The sequence below is a fragment of the Acipenser ruthenus genome, chromosome 7 (genome assembly GCF_902713425.1).
Source record: "Acipenser ruthenus chromosome 7, fAciRut3.2 maternal haplotype, whole genome shotgun sequence".
Taxonomy (NCBI): Eukaryota; Metazoa; Chordata; class Actinopteri; order Acipenseriformes; family Acipenseridae; genus Acipenser; species Acipenser ruthenus.
In genome coordinates this window covers 68,292,020-68,317,481 of record NC_081195.1, presented here as the reverse complement: position 1 = coordinate 68,317,481, position 25,462 = coordinate 68,292,020, and the positions used below count along the sequence as shown (strand labels likewise).

Sequence of the window (25,462 nt, the reverse complement as noted above, 5' to 3'; positions counted from 1 at the left end):
AACTTCCATCTTTTTTTCGTACACAGACAATGGGTGAGGAGTAATGTGACCTGGACTTGGTTATCCAGCCTCGGTTCAGCAGGTCCTGCAGGTATTCTTTCACCTCGTGATGTAAAGGCTTTGGTACTGATGTGTATGTCTTCTGTACCGGAGTTTTGTCATGGAGAGTGATGTGCATCCGTAACGAGGGAATGTGTCCCACATCATAGTCATCTTGAGAGAAAGCATTGCACTCCTCTCTCAGCATCTTCTTAGCCACTGCTTGCTGTGCCGTACTCAAGTGGTGTAAATCAACAGGTGGATCCCATGCATGTCCTTGTGGTTCTACTTGACTCCTCTTGCCCTTACACATCTGTCGGGGTGACTCCGCCGAATCCATGTGGTCATTCTGGTGCTCTAAGGATCTCACTGCCGCTGGGTAAGCCGCTTTAACTGGCTGCATGTGCCCCAAGGTGGCATGCTGACCCAAGGTGATGTTATGCTTGGAGGTGTTCACCACCGAGATAGTGACTGCTGTTGGGTTCCTTTTGCTAACAGTCACCAACCCTTCCATCACCTCCACACCCTCAGGCCAATTCAGCTCCTCCGTAGGGACAAACAGCATCACTTGATCTTCTTCCAGTGTTCCCATGTGTGCACGACCTTGGATGGTGGTGGCTTGCCCGGGTGGTAAGCTGACTTTCCCCTTTCCTGTCCGGACGACACAACTACTGTCGTTGGTCCTGCAAACTTGCATTATCTGGACCAATTCTTTGGCTGCCTTGACACTCACAGAAAAAGCATCCCTCACCATGTTAACTGTGCCATCAATTGGTGTTTCTCCCTCTAGCGTTCTTGGCCCCTTTACAATCTCTTCGATGACATTGAACCCAATGATTGGTTCCTCTGCTACGTTGGGATCACTAGAAACCAGCACTGGGATGTGCAAGCGCTGACTTTGGTTCAATTTGCCGTTCAGTTGAAATTCCACCTCAACCCAACCCACAAATGGTATCTCAGTCTGATTGGCTGCCACCCCAATGAGTGTGCCAGGCCCCAGCAGCTCTTCGACTGGCCTAACTGCAGTCTGGGGTAAATGCAGGCTTCTCCACTCTTCACTAATTATGCTGGCCTGGGCTCCCGTATCCCACAACGCTAAAGTTGGCACCTTGTCCAGTGTGCAGTGCACCAGGCATCTCCTCCCAATCATCTTAACCAACCGGGCATCCTGCTTTGGGGTGAGGTAGCTGGTTTTGCCTAACTCTGGGTTTCTTCCCTTAGGGTTATCCTTGCTGGCCACCTTCACCTCCCGCCCACTGATGGCACTGCAGAGCACCGGCTGGCTCTGGGTGTGTTGCCTGTGACCAGTTGTCATATCCGGCTGATGTTGGGACAATGCCTGTGGGGTTGCTGCTGGTCCCTTCACAGCGACCCCTCCCCGTTTCCCTGAACCTGGCGGTGAGCCCGGCATCCCCGAGATAGATGGCCCTCTTGACCACACCTGAAACAATGGTTGCACTGCTCTCCTGCCTCAGCTTCCTGGCACGCTCTGCACCCCCTTTGCAGTGATCTTCTTCTTGCCATTGGCGGGTAGCCCTGACTGGACCTGGCGGTCGCGCCAATTGAGGCTGATAGCATTTTCTTCACCTCGGCTAGTTCTGCTCTAAATTCTCTGACCATCACATGAACTTCCGTCTCTACTGTCTGCTCAGCGGTGGCCCCCTTTCTTGTCCCTCCTGCTTTGGGTGCGACCCGTCTTGTACTCGGTGGTTCTGCGCTTTGCTCACCCTCCTGGAATGCTCTACTTACTTCCACTTGTAGCTCATTTGTTCGGGTTGTTTTGGCTGCAATACTTCTCTTTATTTTCTGCTGCCTCTCCAGTTCCAGGCTTGCAGCTTCACTGATCCTCTCTATCAATGCCTCATCAGTGACAGTGGGGTCATCCAAGTATGGCTTCATCTGGAACTTCACACTGTCACTCTGCAGTCCGGTACCTATGGATCTGAGAAATTTTTTTCTTATCATCTCAGCATCGTACTGCTCTTCGGCCCCTTTTTCTCTGGATGCAAACAGCAGCCTTTCCTTCAACTCAATAGCCCGAAATAAAAAGTTCTGCGCTGACTCTCTAGGTTCCTGTGAAATGTTCACCAACTTCTGGTAGAGGTCTGATGTGCTTTCCTCCTTATAGTGGCCCTTCAAGATTGTTCTCAATTTGTCAAGTGTCAGGTCACTTTTTATCTCGAGCATATCTCTAAGATGAAGTCCTGGGCAAACTGCTTTAATCACAGCATCAATAACCTCAGAGTCTGCATGCCCTTTTCGGACCCCGGCCTCTATCTGGTGGATGAGGTTTGTGTACGAAAGCTTGTCTTTTTGACCCCCTTCACCAATCTGTCCGTGAATCCTAAACTCTCGTCTAATTGTAACTTCAGGCAGCAGAGGGTTTCTTAATGGCAGGGCCGGTGCTGCTCTCTCTGATACTTTGTCTGTGTCCCCTGCTCCTAACTTCACGCTCATAGCCTTAATCTCTACCTCCAGAGCTTTCCTAGCTTCCTCCTGGGACTGTTGCAATTGCTTGTATTTATCTCTCAACTCTTCTAAACGTAACTGCTCCTGCTCGGATGCCTGACTGTCTGTGCTTGTGCCTTTAAGTGTCTTGATGAAAGATATGAAGTCTTGCACATACTGGCATGCTTCATCTTCCTCCTGTTTGTCCTCAATATCGTCTAAAACGCGCTCTGCCATTCTGATTAAAGCTCGCCTACTTCTCTCCTTAACAGCTGCATCATGGTCCTTTATGCACTTTAAGTAGCAACATGCTTCCACTAGCTGGTTTCTCTCTAAAGCACTGAGAGCCACACTTGCCTGTTCTTGCAGTCGTTCCAACTCCATTGTGCACACCGTTGACAGCTGTAGGCAACTCACTTTTTATACAGATTTTTTTTATATAAAAGGAAAAGAAGTTACGTCCCCTGCCTGTTAGTCCTGGTCACTTCCTCCTGGGCTGGCTCGCCAAAATATGTAACACACTTGATGGGCCGGGCAAGTTTGTGTTACATATATAGTTGATTTGGATGTTTACTTGAATGGCACTCTGCTGTGAGTTTCTTCCCAATGCTTAAAACTAAGACACAAAGCACAGTACCACTGCTGTTCAATTATCCAGCTTTAATTTCTGAAACAGATAACAATAATATTTGTTTTACAGGCAGTCTCACTCTTATTCACTCAGCTACACTGCACTATCAGGTCTAATGTACTAACCCAACCACCACATAAACAGGTTGAAAACGCTATGCAATTCAATCACAATTTTCTTTACTTCTTATTTTCAAACGTGACCACTAACATCAGAAACTAAATAAACTCACTTTTATGTTGTTATATCAATAGATCTGATTACATTTACTGCTAGGATGCCTCTGATATAAACAGATTAATTACAAAAACCCCATCCGATCCCATAGAGATACCATATACAGTGTTTACATCCCACTAGGCCCTGTTACTATTTATATTTATTAATTCCGTTTCCCATATGAAATTACATTACCTAACAAAACGAAATTGCTAACTAAACTACATATTACTGATATTGGGACCTTTTGGATAAATCTCTTACCTGAAACAGATAACAATAATATTTGTTTTACAGGCAGTCTCACTCTTATTCACTCAGCTACACTGCACTATCAGGTCTAATGTACTAACCCAACCTCCAGTGTACCTGCTGTTGCTCCCTAGTGGCTGGAGGACGTCATAACTACCTTATATTATTAGATAAGAGTTTCAGGTTACTTTCCTCCGCATGACTACTCACTATAATAACCCAAGCAAAAATACGTTATGGGGGGTGCCTATTCTAAGGTCCCTACATTAGGGTTAGGGTTAGGGAAGGGCTAATCTAAACATGTGTTTAAATGTGGCAGCCTTCTACTTAATGATAACCGGATTCACTGCCGGGACTCAGTATTACTGTAGCTGCAAGGCTCTGCCCACTACCTGGGAGTCTACTTCTGCTCAACAGAATAACCTTTTTAATGAAACCGGGCTGCAAAAAGGGACATATTATTAACAGGTATCCTTTAAACCTCTTTCAGCATCTTTAATCCTCAGATGTTCTAATACCTTATCATTTTTACTATATAATCCTTGAAAACAGTCACAGTAAATGTTTTTTTTATTTAGGTGTCTGTGGTAACGCAATTTTTTAAAGCATGCAGGCTAAGCTAGACTTGTGCTTTCTTACCGTGGAGGATGTATTTTATAGCTGTTTGCTTTTGCCTACTTAGCTGCAATTCGTGTGCTGCAGCCCACGTCCCATTGGTTACCAACCTGGTCCTATCCATATTCTACATAATAATTACACCGTGTAACAATTTTTTTTTTTTTTTGTTCCTGGGTAGTAAGTGTTATTTCCTAATTGCTTATGCCTCCAAAGTATAGAAAATGGCTATTATTCCCCACAAACTTTGCTTTTGTGACCAGGACAGTGATATTTTGATATTTACCTATTTTCCAGAACATTCCAGATAGATTCAGTGCTGAGTAAACTTGGAGTAACTTCTAGAACTTTCCAGTAATATAAATAGTAGTATAAATACAGGGACCTTAAGCCCACCAGTTCAGTTTAGTTCCAGCTGCCTAAGTGGATACATATCTGCATTTTTCTGAGATGGCATCAAGGTCATAGGAGACTTCAAAATGGTGGCATTCCTGATGGGTCTCCAAGGCGGTTTTACCAAGTTTCCCTGCTATCTTTGCCTTTGGGACAACAGGGACACCAAGGCGCACTACCACAGGCGGGACTGGCCACAGCGGACCGAGTTCTCTGTGGGGAGGAACAACGTCAAGTGGGAGCCACTGGCGGACCCCCGGAAGGTGCTGATGCCACCACTGCACATCAAATTGGGCCTTATGAAACAAATTTGTCAGAGCTCTAGATAAGGAGTCGGCAGCCTTCAAGTACCTTCAAGACTTCTTCCCTAAGCTGTCTGAGGCAAAGGTCAAAGCCGGTGTCTTCGTCGGACCACAGATAAAGAAGATCCTGGAGTGCAATGAATTCCCCAAGAAGCTCACTAGTAAGGAGAAAGCGGCTTGGAACAGCTTTGTCGCAGTGGTTCGGGGCTTCCTGGGCAATCACAAGGCCGAAAACTATGTGGAGCTGGTTGAGACTCTGGTGAAGAACTACGGCACAATGGACTGTAGGATGTCTCTCAAAGTCCATATCCTTGATGCTCATCTTGATAAATTCAAGGAGAACATGGGAGCGTACTCAGAGGAGCAAGGCGAGCGCTTCCACCAGGATATACTGGACTTTGAACGCCGCTACCAAGGACAGTATAACGAGAACATGATGGGAGACTACATTTGGGGGCTGATTCGTGAAAGTGATTTACAGTATAATCGTAAATCTCGAAAAACTACTCACTTCTAAATCTTTTTTGTATTACTTTAGTATAAATACATGTTAATTTGGATTCATATGTTGTTTTTTTCTGCCTTCATGTGAACCAAAAGACACAAATTCACCCGTTTTCTCATTGGAAATAGGGAAATTTCAAAATATCACTGTCCTGGTCACAAAAGCAAAGTTTGTGGGGAATAATAGCCATTTTCTATACTTTTGAGGCATAAGCAATTAGGAAATAACACTTACTACCCAGGAACAAAAATTGTGTTACACAGTGTTATCTGTTAGCATTGCATTGGAAATGTGTCATTTCCACTGTTGCATGTCAGCATCAAGTTCAACTTCCAGGTACATCTGGTACAGCCATTAAACCTGCCCCCCCTGAAACACCCTGTTTGTTCTATATGGTAGTTCATACTGATGGATTTCTTGCATCCACTGGGGGCAGAGTGTTGCAGGGGGACGGGTTAACGGTTACACTTTGGTGTACCAGATGTACTTTGGGGTTAGGCAGGATTCCGAGAGCTCTGTTGCTTTTGAGTTTAAAAAAGTCGTCAGAATGTGGTGAGTGAAACAGAAAAGAATACCACTTGAATAACAAGAAGAATGTGTCAGTTACTGGGATATTTCAACACAGAGAGATGCTGTTTAATGTTAAGCCACTGATATCTACAGGTAGTGGACAAATAAATGGAAACACCTAAGTAAATGAGGGACACCAAGTTTATTGAAAGCAAGGACTTCCACACAGGTGTGGCTCATGCGTTAAATAAGCAAATAACATCCCAGCATGCTTAGAGTCATGTATAAAAATGCTGGGCAGGCCTGGTTGCCTATAATTATGGCTAGCATGGCTGCAAGAGGAGACCTCAGTGACTTTGAAAGAGGGGTGATTTTTGGGGCACATTTGGCAGGCGCTTCAGTGACCAAGACAGCTCAACTTGCTGATGTTTCACGAGCAACGGTGTCTAAGGTGATGTCGGCATTGAACTCCGAGGGAAAGACATCATCAGCAAAGGGCAACAGTGGGCGGAAGCACATACTCCAGGATTGTGATAACCGTGCATTAATTCGAAGTGCAAAGCAAAACAGGCGAGCAACTGCAGACCAATTGACTGCAAATTTCAACCTGGGGCGCGAGCAGCCAGTTTTATCAAAAACGGTCCGCCGAGAACAACACAGAGCAGGATACCATAGTGGCCCAACGCCATATTAAGTGACTTTACATTGGTGTTTCCATTTTTTTGTCCTCTACCTGTATGTACAGTATGTCTGCATGCATGCCTTCCCCTGTCAGAAAGATGCTACTGTTTCTGCTTATTTCACTAACAATAAGCTGTGGCTGTGTTCTGTTTCCTGTCCCTGTCTGCTGTAAACTCAGACTACCTGAATGTGAGCTGATGCACGAGGGGAACCCAAGGTATTTACCAACAAGAGTTCAGTTCTTTTTATTTTTATTCCTATTTGTTTTTTTCTTATTTAGTTCAATGAGGGAATAGAAGAAAGGACATTTCAGTAATAAAGTAATATGTCTTTAAACTCACTTGCCAGGGAGAATACAGTCACAGCTGGTTGCTACACTGGTTTTGGGGTACGACTTATTCCAGAATTTACATGACACCCATACCCTCTTATTCTACCTGAAATACATATGGGAATGTGTGGTATACCATCCCTGGTAACACTTTACAATAAAGGCAAAACATTTAAATTCAGGGTTTAGGGTCAAAACACTCCGCTGTAAAATGCTGAACCCCACTGTAAATCTGGTGACCCTTCCAAGTGATTTTTTTGTCCGTATTTCTAAAGCCTTTGTCAGCTGTGGTTCCGTAAGCGAAAACGATGGCGCACATTGAACGTGCAAGAATATAACAGTCTCCTGAGTGGATACAGCCTGTGCTACATGCATCCTCTAGATATACATGTACTGCAGCTATTAAATGACAAGCAATTTGGTCTTTCCTTGTTTTAAGGTTGGTTTTGAATAAAAGGCTAAGTTTGGCTTTGCTGTATCGGGTTGTGTGGCTCTATGAAACTGTCTTGTTTATCACAGGGTGCAAACAGATTTACAATCTTGAATGAAAGTCAATACCTGAAGGATTCCACTTGTCACACAGTATAATGCAGTTTACAACATCCTGTATAATGTTTTCCTAATATATTGTACAGAACCACACATTTGCTTTAATACTGTTGGAATTCAAACAAGATTTCTAGTGTTAGTAGAGGTATAATTTATTATTTTTACGTTTATTTCATTTCACAACATGCATTTTGTGTTCTGCTTTGTGACCGCTGTTTGCGGCATATCTGTGTTGAGTTTTTCCTTTTAAAAATAAATACATTAATTAATACTGTACATATAACGGGGTAGTTAATATACATTATAAATGTCTAAAAAATATCTGGTCCAAACAGCCTTTACCTAATGCCATTTACCGTAACTTGCAGCTTTCATGTCCCTGAGCCCTCGTTTGAAGCCATGCAGAGGTACATTCCAGTCTTTATTTTCAGCAGTAATGCATCATTTTCTTCCAGAAGCTCATCCAGCTATCTCCAGTACTTATCCTCCCTCCATGCTTGTTGTATAAGCTAATGGTGTTACAGTAATTCTACATGTGAACAGATCAAACAGACATGCTGGGAGTCGGTATTTCAATCGAAGTTGGGTTCAATTCAGCTGGTAATTGCTATTTTCATATCATTCCATGGGTCAGCCTTTTGGGATATAGAGGATATGCGATGGCTCCAATTGCGTAGTGAAAAATGAAGGCTTTCCTTGTGAACGTAGCATTTTGTCGTTAAACAAGCAGCCGTCATTATTTCTGTTTATCCAACGCTGTAAAATGGTTTTCAGATTGTGAAACTCTGTCCACTCTGTTCGGCTGGCTAGTGTTTGGTACATCAAGCGGTGGCTATTAGAATAGGGAAAATAAATAGAATAAATAGAAAATACAACGTGATTGTTCATGCAGTACTGTCTTTATTCCACGAATGAGGATGGCTGGGGTTGTGCTTTGCCTGCTGCCATTCTTGTGAGAAAACAATGCTTGAGTATTCCGTCTATTGCAAGTACAAAGTATCGAAAGTGGGTTATTGCATTCAGAGAATAAGTTCTGCTTTGCATCTGCTTAGCAGCACAGTGCAATTTGCCCCGTCTTTCTGTCTTTGCATTTGAACACCAGACAGAATCCAAGTTGAGATTTCTGAATGAGTATGCACATCGGATAAGCACAGTAACACCACCACTGTATCCCATGTTTAGAGTGGGGTCCTGTTTACATGTCTCCCAGCGTGGCTGTGTTGTTCTGTACATGGTGACGTGCAGCCCCCTGCATAACATCTGTTCCATAACTTATCATTACTCCATTACTTCATCCATGTTTGTTTTGCCAGATTTCTACTTTGTACATGGTATCTAATATGGCTAGTCTTGGTTTGGCGTTTTAGTATTTCAAACCAATGTTATCTTTTTATTTTTTTGTTGTAATATTTCTATGCAATTTTTTTTTCATAAATAGTAAAAACAGGAACTCTGTGGCGTATGCTGCTCAGAAGTCTTGGCTGCTGAACGCCACAGTGGAAGAGAACATCACATTCGGGAATCCTTTTAACAAGCAGAGGTGAGGCCTGTCGAGCAGCCAAATCACACTTTGTGAGGCAGGAGCATTCAGATAGCATGGTGCATGGCGATAGACCAGTACTACTGTACACAGTCATCACAAAATACACACAGCGGCAAGTCATCAGACCACAACCTGTGAGGCAGGAGCATTCAGATAGCATGGTGCATTGATATAGACCAGTACTACTGTACACAGTCATCACAAAATACACACAGCAGCAAATCATCAGACCACAACCTGTGAGGCAGGAGCATTCAGATAGCATGGTGCATGGATATAGACCAGTACTACTGTACACAGTCATCACAAAATACACACAGCAGCAAATCATCAGACCACACCCTGTGAGGCAGGAGCATTCAGATAGCATGGTGCATGGATATAGACCAGTACTACTGTACACAGTCATCACAAATTACACACAGCGGCAAGTCATCAGTTTGTACAACTTTATTCATGGAAATGGTATTGATTCATCTTAACTGTAATACTGTAAAAACACCAGTACACGTGACTGATAAGTGTCGCAGTTTCTTAATGACATGGAACAGTTCACCTGGGTTAGTTAGGTACTAACTGTAGTTTATTTTACCAGAGCCTATATTTGAATTACTAACAACTGCATTCATATCTGGGTATTTCTAGCAGAGAAAACAAATAAACAAATCCAGTTACCCTAGTCCTCCTGACTCTGAGAACACGTGTTGTTTCAGGTACAAAGCTGTCATAGACACTTGCTCTCTGCAACCTGACATCGACCTGTTGCCCTTTGGAGACCAGACGGAGATAGGAGAAAGGGTAGGAGGCAGCTGTATTGTTGGGGGACTTCCTTCTTGTGTTATATATCTCTGACCCAGACAGTCATTGCATTCTAATTTGTCTTGCAGCTATCCTTATAGCGGCTTTTAAAAAGTAACAAATAATAACATGCCGTAGAAATGGCCAAAGCAAATGGGCTATGTGGATCACAGTAATTGGGCTATGTGGATCACAGTAATTGGGATATGTGGATCACAGTAATTGGGATATGTGGATCACAGTAATTGGGATATGTGGATCACAGTAATTGGGATATGTGGATCACAGTAATTGGGCTATGTGGATCACAGTAATTGGGATATGTGGATCACAGTAATTGGGCTATGTGGATCACAGTAATTGGGATATGTGGATCACAGTAATTGGGATATGTGGATCACAGTAATTGGGATATGTGGATCACAGTAATTGGGATATGTGGATCACAGTAATTGGGATATGTGGATCGCAGTAATTGGGCTATGTGGATTACAGTAATTGGGCTATGTGGATCACAGTAATTGGGCTATGTGGATTACAGTAATTGGGCTATGTGGATCACAGTAATTGGGCTGTGTGGATCACAGTAATTGAGCTGTGTGGATCACAGTAATTGGGCTGTGTGGATCACAGTAATTGAGCTGTGTGGATCACAGTAATTGGGCTATGTGGATCACAGTAATTGGGCTATGTGGATCACAGTAATTGTTTGCTTTGTTATTTTGTATTTTTATTAGCTGCATTCAGGATAGGAGTGTAATAATTAATATGAATACGTTTATTCTAGGGTATAGTATGTGAGGCACTGTGGCTCACTGGTCATAGCTGATATCTGAGAGACAATGGGAATTTGTGCTAGGATGCTGGCTTTTTGCAAAGTCCAATTTCTGATGTATTTTCCACTGTACATCAAAAAAAAAAAAATATATTTTAAAAACTATCTAGAAAACAGATGCGTACTGAAAGAAACTATCGAGCTGTATAAAATACAACCAACAAACAGCTTGGGTTCAGCTGAGTGTAAACGATTGCCATCTGTCGATTGTGTTATTCATGGCTGACAGGTGTTTTTAATAGGAGCAATTCGTGCAAAGAGTGTGTTGGACTGCTTTGTATTTTCATGTGTGAAAGCCTTTGTTTACTACTGGAATCACGTTATTTGCAATTCTGCCTTTTCCACAGGGAATCAACCTGAGCGGAGGCCAGAGACAGAGGATCTGTGTGGCACGAGCCCTCTATCAGAACACAAACATCGTGTTCCTGGTGAGGACCGATCGAGCACCGCAGCTTGTTACTGCTTTACTGTTCTTGGATAATAAGATGGAAACAAGTCCCTCAAGTATGAAACTAATTAATAACTCTGCTGATATACGAAGTCGGACAAACACGAAAGCCAGTCATTCATTCTGTTGACTGATCTTGTGATGATGCAAGCCTTGGATATTATGTTGGGCAGAAATCATAGACATTAGCACCATGCCTCTGTGCTTTGTGGAGCAGGTCTTAAACCTCTGTGCCTGTGCCAGGAACACTAGCACGTTTTTCAGAAACAGTGTAACGTTCAGTTTGTTTGCAGTTAATTGTCAGCTGGGAAGATCCTGCACCTGGTTAGTTTCCAGTGAAGCAGATGTCTTTTATCATGGGAGGCCTGCCCCTGGTTTAGTTTGATCAAGCCAGACTCAGCTGGACAAAGACTGTTCCCCTCCTCTAGACGATGCATAAAAATACCATGTTTCCAGCACATTCTAATGCTAATAACTCATTGCCATAGATAATTGAAGGAGAAGCTTTGCTCCTCGCTCGACCTTGTTTAAACGGTCAGTGTACAGAGTGTTTTCCAATGGATTTTTCCATTTAGTCCATGCTGGCTGTGAATTTTGCGAGTGACAGTGGATTTCTTTGATTTCAGGATGACCCCTTCTCTGCGCTGGATATCCACCTGAGTGACCACCTCATGCAGGAGGGGATCCTCAAGTTCCTGCAAGACGACAAGAGGACAGTGGTGCTGGTGACACACAAGCTGCAGTACCTGATCCATGCTGACTGGGTAACTGAGAAACTCACACTGGTCCCTGTACTCAGTCCTGCATTTCAGAACTACCTTCGTCAGGGCTGCCAGCTTTTAGAAATCTGTTTGAGTGAGACTTTTGAAAAAGTACAAGTGTGGTGTTCCGTTCTTAGTTAACAGATCAAAACACTGGAGTGTAGCAATAAAGTTAAACAGTTATTTACTTTCTATTAGTCAGACAAATTAATAAATAATAACAACAACACAAACAACAACAACAACAATAATAATACTTATTATTATTATTATTATTATTATTATTATTATTAGTAGTAGTAGTAGTAGTAGTAGTAGTAGTAGTAGTAGTAGTAGTAGTAGTAGTAATGCTGGAGGTCTATGATTTCAGTGGAGTAGTGCTGTCAGTGCTACGGAGCAACTTGGTTCAGACAGAGGTATTTTATTTACATATTTATAAATCATTTAAAGCTGAGCTCCAGAATGCATTTGTTTTGGGCTAACACAAGCCAGGTGGCTTGATCAGAAAGACTTTCGCTGGAGGAGGATTTGCAAAAGAACTCAAAGCAGACTGACCATCATCAAAGCAATTTAAACCTGAAGTAAGTCAAACACTTAACAGAACCACAAATCATATACATTAATATTACTATATTAATAAAATGGACATTTTTATTATTTATTAAATTACAATTTATGGCATTCTGATTTTACAATAGCAGCGACACATTGTTTTTATATCATAAACAAATGATTAATGGTGAAATAATTATTAGCATCATAAATAATGGATGGTCAGATAAGGCACAAAACCCAAAGATAAAAAAATTTCTAATAAAACTAAGAACCCATTGTCCTTCCTCTCGATCTGTGGGTGTGTTCACTAAACTCTCTCATTTCCTGCGATCAGCTCAGCCTCACTATCTGTACTGTGTCTGCGGTAATCTTCAGAAACAATATCTTTTCTAAATGTAAATACGCTGGTTTAATCCACACCAAGTAAATAAAATCTTGATATTTTCAAATTGTGTTACAAGGCGCAAGTTATGAGATATCTCATCTCCCGGTGAATGGAATGTCAGTTTTACCAAACAGATGAGGTCACGCAAATAATTTTAGTTATTTATGTTTTGTTGTAGTGTTGTTATCGTTTTACATTTTTTTTTTGTTAAAATTATAGTTATTATTAACAAGTATGATTTATTTTCGTTATTAGACATTTTTGTTACAGTTATAGTTAACTAAAAAAACACTGCTGTTGACTCGGCAGAATCTGATAAAAGTGTCTCTAGCCATTCCCCAAAATCATGCCCACCTTGACTTGGTCGTTTTGATTTATTCAAAATAATGCACATTTGATAATGAAAATTCAGAAAACTTACCACAGTTACTACAATCCAACTCACGCCACCACAGATGAATCAGCTGCTTCAAATGCTGTGCAAAGCCTGTAGTTCGGGTTGCCCTGACAGCAGCTGCATGGAGCACCAAAAAAGGAGGTGCACTGTGATTGGCCAGAAATTAGCTGGATCCAGCCGGTCAACCAATCACAATGCGTTTTAGATAGCTGCTCATTCTAAACAATACATCGATTGGAAACTGACCATAAACTACCCAGGATTTTGAAAATTGCGTGAGATTGTTTTACTAATGCATGTGAGCGTGAGAACAGGCCCAAATGCGTGAGTCTGACGCTCCATGTGTGAATGTTGGCAGCCCTGCCTTCTTAAAGGATATTATTGAGATTAATGTTAAAAGCCCATGTTTGTGGTGCAGACTAAGACATTTCTTTAGTTGTTTTTCTGATTGAGTTTTTAAAGTTATGGATGAATTACTGACACATCGAAACACTCAGCATAAGAAGAAACAAATAAGTCTGATATAAAAGGCAAGAAACAGTTCTTACGTGTTTATATTTTTGGATGTTGAAACAGGATCGAACTTCAAAAGGCTGCTGATGAGTTTCTGTTTGACTTGGCTGTCAGCCTTTTCGCAAGTGAAGATTGGATACATGTTATTATACAGCGTACACACTGACTGGCCAAACAATCAGAGTGCTGCTACTGGAGCCCACAATGTGTAGCTCCTGGAGCACTGATTGAGTGGAAGCAGGTGTATCTTGGGCCAGTATCTGTTTCTTGTAATAGTGTGTTGCACTCATCTAAAACCACAATTGCTTTCCAGGTGATGGCTTTCACTAAATGTTACCATTCTAGATACACCTTGATGAACAAGTTATTCTATGCAGCCACTGGCATACCCCTTGAGAAGTCACAGAGATATTTCTGCTTTCCCATGATTGTTGCTGAATAGTTGCACACAGTTTTCACATTGCTGCCATAGGACAACTTTTCAGACTAGGTGGTTTCTAATTTGAATTGTCTAGTTTTGTGGCCACTTGCTGTAGGATTGGGGCTGCAAGGTGTGTTTGAAGTAGACGCACTGTAACCCGTGCCCTGTTTTCAGATCATTGCTATGAAGGATGGTACTTTGCTCAGAGAAGGAACGCTGAAGGATATCCAGAACAATGACGTTGAGCTCTATGAACACTGGAAGACGCTCATGAACCGACAGGATCAAGAATTAGAGAAGGTCTGTGTTTTCAAACTGCATTTAACATTGAAACAGGCAATAACCAGGACTTTAAAAAAAACATTCTTGCATCTGACTTGAAGTCCATTTAACCTGCCACTGCATTGTAGATTGACAACGGGTGCAATAATAGGTTCCCACCTGAAACAGTAAAGTGTCCCCAACTAAAGTGAAAATAAAGTCTAGAAACTGAGAGCTTGATTTGATCAACCGGTGCCCTTCTGGGACAAACCAAAGCTGTGTTTTGTTAGAGCATTTTACAGCACAGGCGAATCCCCTGGATTGCATCAACCACCTGTCTTTGTCCCGGGGTAACCACAGAAGATCAGAGCTATTCCCCAGTACTGTAAAACCTTCCAATAAAATCCATTCTTGGCTTATCCCAACAGGGTTAGTTGATCAAATTGAACCCTAGAAATATACTGTAAGGGGGCTATAAGGAACGTTATGCAAATGGTATTATTATTTATTATTATTATTATTATTTATTTCTTAGCAGACGCCCTTATCCAGGGCGACTTACAATCGCAAGCAAATACAAATACATTCAAGTGTTACAATATAAGTCATACAATAAGAACAAGAAATACAATAATTCTCAAGTGTGACAAACCACAATTCAATAATACAGCAGATAATAGTGAAAGTTACATCAGGATATGATTAAATAGTGATAGTTACATCAGGATATGATTAAGTACAAAATACTACAGATTAAACACTTGGCAGATTACAATATTCTGAGGTACAGGATTAAATGCAGTAAAATAGGGGGCAGATAAGAGCAAAATAAAGCATATTTAAATGAAGGGTGATAGTGTCCCAGGATACAACAGAGGAGTTCTACAGGTGCTGTTTGAAGAGGTGAGTCTTAAGGAGGCGCCGGAATGTGGTCAGGGACTGGGCAGTCCTGACATCTGTAGGAAGGTCGTTCCACCACTGCGGAGCAAGGGTGGAGAAGGAGCGGGCTCGGGAGGCAGGGGAGCGTAGCGGAGGTAGAGCCAGTCTTCTAGTGCAGGCGGAGCGGAGAGGTCGAGTGGGGGTGTAGGGAGAGATGAGGGTCTGGAGGTAGCTGGGTGCAGTCTGATCAAGGCATCTGTAGGCTAGTACAAGAGTCTTGAACTGGATGCGAGCGGTGATCGGGAGCCAGTGGAGCGAGCGGAGTAGTGGAGTAGCGTGGGCGAAGCGAGGTAGAGAGAACACCAGGCGAGCAGCAGAGTTCTGGATGAGCTGGAGCGGACGGGTGGCGGACGCAGGGAGGCCAGCCAGGAGGGAGTTGCAGTAGTCTAGGCGGGAGAGTACCAGGGCCTGGACCAGGAGCTGGGTAGCATAGTTGGTGAGGAAGGGTCGGATTCTTCGGATGTTGCTCAGGAAGAATCTGCAAGTGCGTGCCAGAGTGGAGATGTGCTGGGAATAAGAGAGGCAGGGGTCCAGGGTGACTCCAAGGTTCTTAGCTGAGGAAGAGGGAGAGAGTGTGGTAGATTCCAGAGGAACAGAGATAGAGAGATCAGAGGAGGGGGAGGAGGAGGGAAAGAAAAGGAGGTCAGATTTAGAGAGGTTGAGTTTGAGGTGATGCGAGTGCATCCAGGAGGAAATAGCAGACAGACAGGTAGAGATACGGGAGGAGATGGTGGAGTCAGAGGTGGGGAAGGAGAGGAAAATCTGAGCATCATCAGCATAGAAATGGTATGAGAAACCATAGGATGCGATGAGGGGGCCCAGGTATAACAGGTAAGAGTGTGTTTAAAAATCTCGGTTATCATCTTGTTAAAGATAATTAATAATACCATTAGACATCTTCTTTGAAAGATAAAATGATCCTATCTTACTGTATAGCTAGGCCCCAGAGTACAGTAGCTGTCGTATGGATCAGTCCAGCAGTGATGTCATTTCTGCTAGGATCTCCACCCCTATGTTTCTCTTATACACCCTTTTCTTCTTAATGATCTGGTATGAATTGCGCCTGTGGTTTATTCTATTCTTTCATGCTGGTAAATACACTTACCAGCTCCAAAAAACAAATGGATTTTAAAAAACGGTACTCTGGAAGATGAAACTACTGTACCTACACCATTCAAATCATTACATTGGGTAAGTGCCATAAAGGTTGGGTTTTCTTTCAGACTAAAGTACACTGGAGACTCATTTACACTTACAGCAATGTTGAACCCTCTTTATATAAAACAATTCAAATAAAAAGATTGAGCTGCCTTCTCAATGTCTTTGTGTAACAGAGCGTTTGTGATGTATTTTATTTGTCTTGTTCTTTTCTTTTTTGTTTTGTAAATGTCACTGTGTTTATGAAGGACACTGATGTTGCTGACAGCCAGACAGCTCTGGAGAGGAAGAACCTCAGGAGAGCCTTGTACTCAAGAGAGGCCAAGTCGCAGATTGACGATGAAGACGAAGGTAAGCGGCTCCCCTTTGTCTTGGTCCTGCCGTGGGCTGTATTGATTTATAGGGTTCTCTTTCACGTTTTTTTTACAACCTACACGGCGAGATGCCCCAAAAAACGGGGCTCATACCATCAACAGTGTTGTCGCTCCTGCTCATCAGATTAGTCGGCCCACCACTGGTATTGTTCAAAACTGAAGATGATGTTAAAACATGGCTAGTAACATGCAGTTACCGATGCCAACAATGAGGCACGAAACCCACGAGCAGATGAGAACTTGAGGAATATATGGAAGCTACTGTAAAGCAAGAAGAGTACATTATGTCTAGAGACAAAAACGCAATCCCTTTTCCTTAATTAATTATAAGATTTGGTACCTTTTTATTTACAAGTGAACCCCTGGCATACCGTCTTCTTGTTTCCCACTTTGCGTGGCAGAAACAGGCAGCTTTGCTTTGTTGTCCTCTTTCCCACCCAGTGAGGCTCACGAGAGGCACTCCTACACCATAAAAGACAGATTAATAAAAAGTATAGCGCGGGTACTCCACGTTCTTGACTACATGCTTGTCGTGACACACAGAGGAGGAGGAGGAGGAGGATGACGAGGACACCATGTCGATGATGACCAGCCGGCGCTCAAAGATCCCCTGGAGGGTGTGCTGGAAGTACCTGACCTCGGGGGGCTTCATGCTGCTCTTCATGATGATCTTCTCCAAGCTGCTCAAGCACTCCGTCATCGTTGCCATCGACTACTGGCTGGCCACCTGGACCTCCAGAGCACAGAACACTTCTGTGAGCGCCAACAGCAGCGCCAACGGCACGCTCACAGACACGGTGAGGAGAGGGGGCCACAGAGCTAGAGGTGGACAGGGAGGGACGTGAATTGTGTTTTTCCTGGTTGTGGTGCTTATCACTTTTTGTTTTGATTGCTCAAGTCAGGAATGAGCAACCAAAGCTTTCTTTATAGTGACATATCGGATTGATTGAAAATGTAAAAATCTGGGGTGTAGGGAAGCCTGCAGTGCAACCATCTTGAAATAACATCTTAAAGCCCTTTCACATCTAGTTAGTTTGGTGTAAATTAAGGTGCTTTAGTTCAATTGCAAGGGAACCACACTTGAGGAAATGAACCTGAATTAAACATTTGTTTCAGTGTGAAAGCCAAACCATTTCAGAAATATGTGGTTGCGAACCAGCTAAATGAAATTTCATTTGCAGATTAACCACGGTGACTGTGAAAAGGACTGTGAGACGTGCTGTTATTGTAACTGGACGTGGGATGGTTTCATTTAAGAAGCGCTTTGTAAATTCATTTGTGTTGTAAAGTAACCTGTGTGTTTTTTGCCTCTAGGTTCCTTTTGATCTCTCCTACTACACCACCGGCTTCAGTATTCTTTGCAGCTCTGGGATTGTACTCTGCCTCATCGCCTCGTTGACTGTGGAGTGGATGGGTCTGTCCGCAGCCAGAAACCTCCATCACAATCTTCTCAACAAAATCATTCTAGCACCAATCAGGTAGTGCGAGCTCCATGGGGGGAGGCACATGATATACATGGCATGAATTCATTCTGCATAGTTATTGCACTAAAAACTGCATGTGGAACGAGATAAATAAATAAATATATATATATATATATATATATATATATATATATATATATATATATATATATATATATATATATATATATATAGTGTCTTACCAGATGGAATGTTGATAAGCCTAAAGTTTTAACAAGATATTAAAATAAATTTAACTTCAAACTTTGGCATTGCTTGCAATCCTATGGTCCCTGTTTTAATGTATGTTTTAACATACATTTTCTGGGAGGATAGAAAACAACTGTAACGGTATATAAACAGAACGAAGCTTTACTCTAAAGGCTTTGTGGAATAAGACTTTTTGGTTTGTTTTATTTTCAGATTTTTTGACATCACACCCCTGGGCCAAATACTGAACCGCTTTTCGGCTGACACCAACATTATTGATCAGGTGAGGAAGCAACTACACTGGCACCCCTTCATTTCCAGTGACACCAACACAGTGTTATTACTGCTAAGAGTCTACAATAGCAAGACAGCAACATTGTTACTGTGTTAGAACAGCTCTGAATAATTGTTCTTAGTGGGAAGCCCACAGTTACCTGATGCTAATGTGTAACAGCCAAGAAAATAATATATATTTCAAATGTACTCTGCATTGCATCACTTGCTTTTGAATGAAGTGTTTTATTATCTTGAAAGGACTTGAAACAAATCATTCTGTGAAGTCCAGGATTCTTTTTTTTTATTCTTTTTTTTAATTTTAACACCTTGCACCAGGGTTATGGTTACACCAGAGAACAATCTACTTAACAGGACAATTGTTTTTGTACAATTGTGATGAAACCTGGTAGACATTTTAGAGTTTCTTCATCTATCTAGAGAAGTTGAGAGTGCCATAAAATGGTGGTGTATGGAGGCATTTTGCCATAGTTCATGTATTTTTGCAGTTAGATATACTATAGGTCCTGGTGGTCTACTTTTTCATGTTGCTGATAGTTGTAATGTTGTATTGTGGCAGAGAAAGCCACTTCCCCTCTAAAAATTCATCATTGTAAAAATGTAGCAAAGTGAATGAAGCACAGTGAAAGCATGGTAAAGCATAGTAAGCATTGTAAAGGACAGAGAGGTGTGGTAAAGCATATAAAAAAATATGCTATGGGAAAAGTGCAAATATGTTGTGGTAAACATGTGTGCGTGTGCGTGTGTTTGTGTGTGTGCGTGTGGGTGTGCGTGTTTCCCAAACAGCACATCCCTCCGACTCTGGAGTCCCTGACCCGCTCCACCCTGCTCTGTCTGTCAGCTATCGGAGTCATCGCCTTCGTCACGCCTGTCTTCCTCATCGCCATGCTGCCTCTGGGGGTCGCCTTCTACTTCATACAGAAGTACTTCAGGGTCGCATCCAAGTGAGTGCAATCATTAATGATTTACATTCTGGTATAGTAAGCAAACTTGTTAAATTTACAGACGACACAAAAATAGGAGGAGTGGCAAACACTGTTGCAGCAGCAAAGGTCATTCAAAATGATCTAGACAGCATTCAGAACTGGGCAGACACATGACAAATGACATTTAATAGAGAAAAGTGTAAAGTATTGCACGCAGGTAATAAAAATGTGCATTATAAATATCATATGGGAGATACTGAAATTGAAGAAGGAATCTCTGAAAAAGACCTAGGAGTTTATGTTGACTCAGAAATGTCTTCATCTAGACAATGTGGGGAAGCTATAAAAAAGACCAACAAGGTGCTCTGATATATTGTGAGAAGTCTTGAACAAAGAAGACTACGCAGTGATCTGATTCAAGCATTCAAAATCCTAAAAGGTATTGACAATGTCGACCCAGGGGACTTTTTTGACCTGAAAAAAGAAACAAGGACCAGGGGTCACAAATGGAGATAAAGGGGCATTCAGAACAGAAAATAGGAGGCATGTTTTTACACAGAGAATTGTGAGGGTCTGGAACCAACTCCCCAGTAATGTTGTTGAAGCTGACACCCTGGGATCCTTCAAGAAGCTGCTTGATGAGATTCTGGGATCAGTAAGCTACTAACAACCAAACGAGCAAGATGGGTTGAATGGCCTCCTCTTGTTTGTAAACTTTCTTATGTTCTTATGTTCTTCTTATGCCTAGGGTAACGATTAGGGCGAGGGCACGGGATAGGGTTAGGGTTAGGTTGAGGGTAGTGTTGGAAACAAAGTGTAAATAAGCATACTGAAAGCATAGGTAACCAATATGAAGCCAAGAGGGGGTATGATAAAACACATACAGAATGTAAAATTAACTAATGTCAATGCATAGTATAGCCATTGGAAAAGCATGGGAAAACTGCTAAATTACCATGGTAATATTTTACTTCCTGACACCCACACAATAAGGCATAACAACACCAGGCACTTGCAGGGAGAACAATTCTGTGTGCAGCCTGTTTTTCACTGATTTCCATTAGATGCTTTCATTCCAATTCTATGTGGTATTGATCACAGACATTCAACACCCCAGAAAAAGAGTGAATGTTTTGCTGTTATTGTTTTGTTTTAGTGAGAAGAATACATAGCAGGGACTAGACCAGGGGGGATGACACACCTCTAGCTGGGCCACAGATGCATGTGTAGCCTGGCCTGACCATTGGAATGTGATTTATAGGCCTCTCCAGGGCCTTTAGATCCTTCCTGTTCTTCCTGTTTCTAACCCCCCTCGACTCTCCGGACAGTGTCTCTACCCCCCACCCGTCTCGACTCTCCGGACAGTGTCTCTACCCCCCCCCCCCTCGACTCTCCGGACAGTGTGTCTACCCCCCCCACCTCGACTCTCCGGACAGTGTCTCTAACCCCCCCTGGCTCTCCGGACAGTGTCTTTAACCCCCCCCCGGCTCTCGACAGTGTCTCTCCCCCCCCGGCTGTCTGGACAGTGTCTCTACCCCCCCCCCGACCTCCCCTCGACTCTCCAGACAGTGTCTCTACCCCCCCTCAACTCTCCAGACAGTGTCTCTAAACCCCCCCCACCCCTCGACTCTGTGGACAGTGTCTCTAGCCCCCCTTGGCTCTCTGGACAGTGTCTCTATCCCCCCCCCCCCTTGACTCTCCGGACAGTGTCTCTAACCCCCCCCCGGCTCTCTGGACAGTGTCTCTACCCCCCCCCCCCCCCCCTCGACTCTCTGGACAGTGTCTCTACCCCCCCCCCCCCCCCTCGACTCTCCGGACAGTGTCTCTACACCCCCCCCCCCCCTTCGACTCTCTGGACAGTGTCTAACCCCCCCCCCCGACTCTCCAGACAGTGTTTCTACCCCCCCTCCCCCCTGGCTCTCCCACAGTGTTTCTAACCCCCTGGCCTGTCTTCACCCCTCACAGGGACCTGCAGGACCTGGACGACTCCACCCAGCTGCCACTGCTCTGCCACTTCTCTGAAACCGCTGAGGGCCTCACCACCATCCGCGCATTCAGGTCATAGAATTATACATCGCTCAGCATCAATGTCCTGTACAAAGGACCAGTGTTTACCTTCTCTTTATAAGCATACCAGTGTAGTTTAATCCATACGATTATTTAAGGGACATTTTTAAGACAAGATTTTAAATTATTATAATCTGAACTACTGTACATTCTTCAAGGGGGGGCTAAGCTAAGCTGAGACCATAACTTACTGTTATTATGCCATTCTTTAAGTTTCCCTCACAAACTTCTTAAGTCTGTAACCTTTACCTGCACTGTGAAGCCGTTGGTTCTAGGAGGTTAGTCACTGGTTTGGAATTGGCAGATGGAAATGAATGAGTCTGAGTGTATTAAACGCTGCCTATCAAAAGGCTTCCCGCTGACTCCTCGGGCCTCAGTGTGAGTAAGACTTCACAGATACCGTATAGCTTCTGTATTTGCCCTCGGAGCTCCTAGGAACACACACAGCGCCACAACTGGTGTTTCTTAGTCTAAGAAGCAGACATGAATAAGCACATTGCAAGGTGAAATGTTCATGGTACAGACGTCTAAATAAAATATCTTCCCTTTTTGTTTTTTATAACTCAAAACAAGATTCCGAAAGTATTCGAATCTAGGAATATGAGGAGGTTTCTCACATAAATCCTAGCGATTTGCTTTTCATGATACTGATAGCTCTCCTTCAGCGTCAAAGAAAACTATTTTAAACTGAATAAACATTTGTATGAATAGAGACACTTTTTAAATGTGTTACTCGGTTGTAGTTTGGATTGGATCTCTTTGATGATGACGCTGATTTAAAGGGTATTTCAAGACTCTAAAGTTGCATCGGCTGTTAGAAGGCATCTCCCTGTGAGTAATGACTGCTTTACTTGGTACCTGAATATGATCACTGAGTTTTGGGACTGTTGATAACATTATAAATAATAAATATAACTTCAAAACAAGTGATAATGAAATGCGTTATCAACAAAATCCAGAAACGTCCAACCAGAGAACTGCATCGGCAGGGTTCAAAGTGCAGGCAGAGCACCCTGCAGATATTGTTGAAGTGGACTGGATTCCCAGTAAAGACTCTCAGCCCTCTTGCAGTGTAGCCTGTCAGGAGTGGCACAGCGCTGTTTAATGGAAAAGCTGAGGGGCTAAAGGTCTTTTCAGTTTGTCTTAACATTGCAAATACTGCAAGGTTTTCCATTTGTCACACTTCCCATCAAAAAGGGAATCGGAGCCAAGCAGTTCCCTGCTGCTACCCTGCGGTACAGACAGGCCTTAAAAGGTGCGTGAAGTCCTGCCTGGTTTTCTTCACTGCAGCTCCAGGGCCCTCTGCATGGCAGGTGTACTCTACTAATCCTAGTAAATCAGCCCTCCGAGAAATACTAAGAGTTACAGAGTATCTGTAGTGGTGTAAGAAGAAAATTAACGAACGACAGGAGGTCATTCAGCCCATCAGGATCCCAATGACTGAGCATCAACAACTAGGTAACCCATTCCAATACCTTCACCACTCGCTCTGCAAAAAAAGCTACCCCAAGTACATTATGGGGCTGATTACGTTAGTTTGTTTAATAATTAATTTAATTTAAATAATTAAAATAGTTTACATCTCTGTGCGTTAATCAACCTGAATGAATACTATATGACCATTACCATATTAGATCAGTTATCTATTAAATAATCTGAATATTCATTCACGTTAATTAAGACGTGTATAAGATCGAAGAATTACGATGCACACACAAAACACCCTCAACCACAACAAGGTAGATTAAAATATCATAGCAGTTTATTAGATATTAATACTAATGGTACAGAAAGGAAAAACCTAGAAAATCAACGTGAGGTAACAGTTCAACATAGACATCAATACAACACTCATCCCTTGAATATATATGCTTATATGTATTGTTTCCCCATACAATAATGCCTTTAACTACAGTGCAAGTGGAATCCTATTGCTTTTCAAGCATGCAGTATAGGTTCAACATTTAATTCTGACACAGTACATTAACTTCTGTCTCAGTCTCAGTCCAGGCTGTGTGGATCTGCTACAGGTGATGACGTCACTCTGCTGACAGTTCCCTCAGCTGGACTACACAGACAGTGACCCTGCGTCTACCATTTATAGGCAATATAACCCTAGTTAAACGCAATGCATCTATCACTTACATGCAAACAAACCCTGTTCAATTACAATTCCTCTAATAATATATCACAGCTAATGCTGGACTGTTTAATAACAATTACACAAGTATACCTTCAAACAAGCACTTCATATGACAATATGAGTTAAGCAGGTTAGTTACTTTCTAACAAGGTTCAAACTCTGAGGTTTTTCATCCGTGCATTAAAAGCTCAAATTAAGATAACTATTTTATCAACTTCTATGTGGTGCGATTACAATTAATTACTCTAGTTCCCCATTTTATACTCAACGATTCCTTGACGTAGACCAAAAGTCTGTAGAATAAATCTTCCGTTGTAGTGCAGTTTTCACTTCGTTGCAACAAATCTTCAAACCCAAGTTGGGGCTCCGCACACTTTCTGTGTGTTTCTTCTTTCTTTGATTGCTTCTCCCATAGGCAGACAAGTCTCTCAAGCTGCTGTGTTTTATGGGTGAAACAGAAGCTAGTCAAAGCTGGGAATGGTTCTTATTGATGCGTAGATAAACTGACTTGCAGACATCTCTTTCCTTCAGCAGGAGTCCAACAGGTAACTTTCTTGGATGTTTGTTTATTGCAGGATACAGAATCTTCGTGCAGTCGAGAGGTATAACGCTTACCGCTATCTTCTCTTATGGAGCCATGTTAGATTCAGAAACCAATTATAAACGAGCTAAGTGTAGCTAATATGGCTTTCCTGAATAAACAATTTTTAAATAAATTCGGGAACCAAATCGGAAACCAGTTCTTATAGGACTTTCACATAAAGACCTATACATTACCCCTACAACTGTCTTCCATTGTGTTGGACAATGGGTTGCCTCACCCTGCATGGGATGAATACATTATCTAATTATGACTTCCTTCTGCTGTCTCCAGCTTTCGTTTCCTCCATATATTCTACGTGGATGCTCCGATCTATTTATGATCCTGTAGAGCCCCTTTGTGTCGGGTTCAGTTAAAGTCCACTGTTCAGAGAGCTCACTACCCCCTCCTTTGTGTCGGGTTCAGTTAAAGTCCACTGGCCAGAGAGCTCACTACCCCCTCCTTTGTGTCGGGTTCAGTTAAAGTCCACTGGTCAGAAAGCTCACTACCCCCTCCTTTGTGCTGGGTGCTCGTAAGTTGCTCAAGTCAATGGGCAGCAGTGTGGAGTAGTGGTTAGGGCTCTGGACTCTTGACCGGAGGGTTGTGGGTTCAATCCCCAGTGGGGGACACTGCTGTTGTACCCTTGAGCAAGGTACTTTACCTAGATTGCTCCAGTAAAAACCCAACTGTATAAATGGGTAATTGTATGTAAAATAATGTGATATAATGTATAATGTGATATCTTGTAACAATTGTAAGTCGCCCTGGATAAGGGCTTCTGCTAAGAAATTAATAATAATAATAAAAAATAGGAGCACGCTAAAAGAGCAATGTTCTTGTATTGACGGTGTGCTATAGGCTCAAGGAAATATACAGAATGTCGTAAAAAGTCAAGCACTGACCAGGTATCTGCTGT

At 42.6% G+C, this 25,462-nt stretch overlaps 1 protein-coding gene across 10 annotated transcripts in view; it reads left to right on the top strand.

Moving 5' to 3' along the window:
• The window catches only part of LOC117415585 (ATP-binding cassette sub-family C member 9), a 76,331-nt gene that overhangs the window by 31,505 nt on the left and 19,364 nt on the right, over positions 1–25,462 (top strand). For 6 of the 10 annotated variants that reach the window (XM_059027735.1, XM_059027741.1, XM_059027740.1 and 3 more), the window contains 13 exons: positions 6,774–6,812; positions 7,844–7,882; positions 8,914–9,015; positions 9,732–9,816; positions 10,999–11,079; positions 11,726–11,863; positions 14,306–14,431; positions 16,738–16,840; positions 17,407–17,660; positions 18,178–18,341; positions 18,750–18,819; positions 19,617–19,774; positions 21,722–21,814. In XM_059027735.1, the coding sequence (XP_058883718.1) occupies positions 6,774–6,812; positions 7,844–7,882; positions 8,914–9,015; positions 9,732–9,816; positions 10,999–11,079; positions 11,726–11,863; positions 14,306–14,431; positions 16,738–16,840; positions 17,407–17,660; positions 18,178–18,341; positions 18,750–18,819; positions 19,617–19,774; positions 21,722–21,814 (1,452 nt within the window). The remainder of the gene's footprint in view (positions 1–6,773; positions 6,813–7,843; positions 7,883–8,913; positions 9,016–9,731; positions 9,817–10,998; positions 11,080–11,725; positions 11,864–14,305; positions 14,432–16,737; positions 16,841–17,406; positions 17,661–18,177; positions 18,342–18,749; positions 18,820–19,616; positions 19,775–21,721; positions 21,815–25,462) is intronic. The other 4 variants (XM_059027744.1, XM_059027742.1, XM_059027745.1 and 1 more) reach the window with 2 other exon arrangements.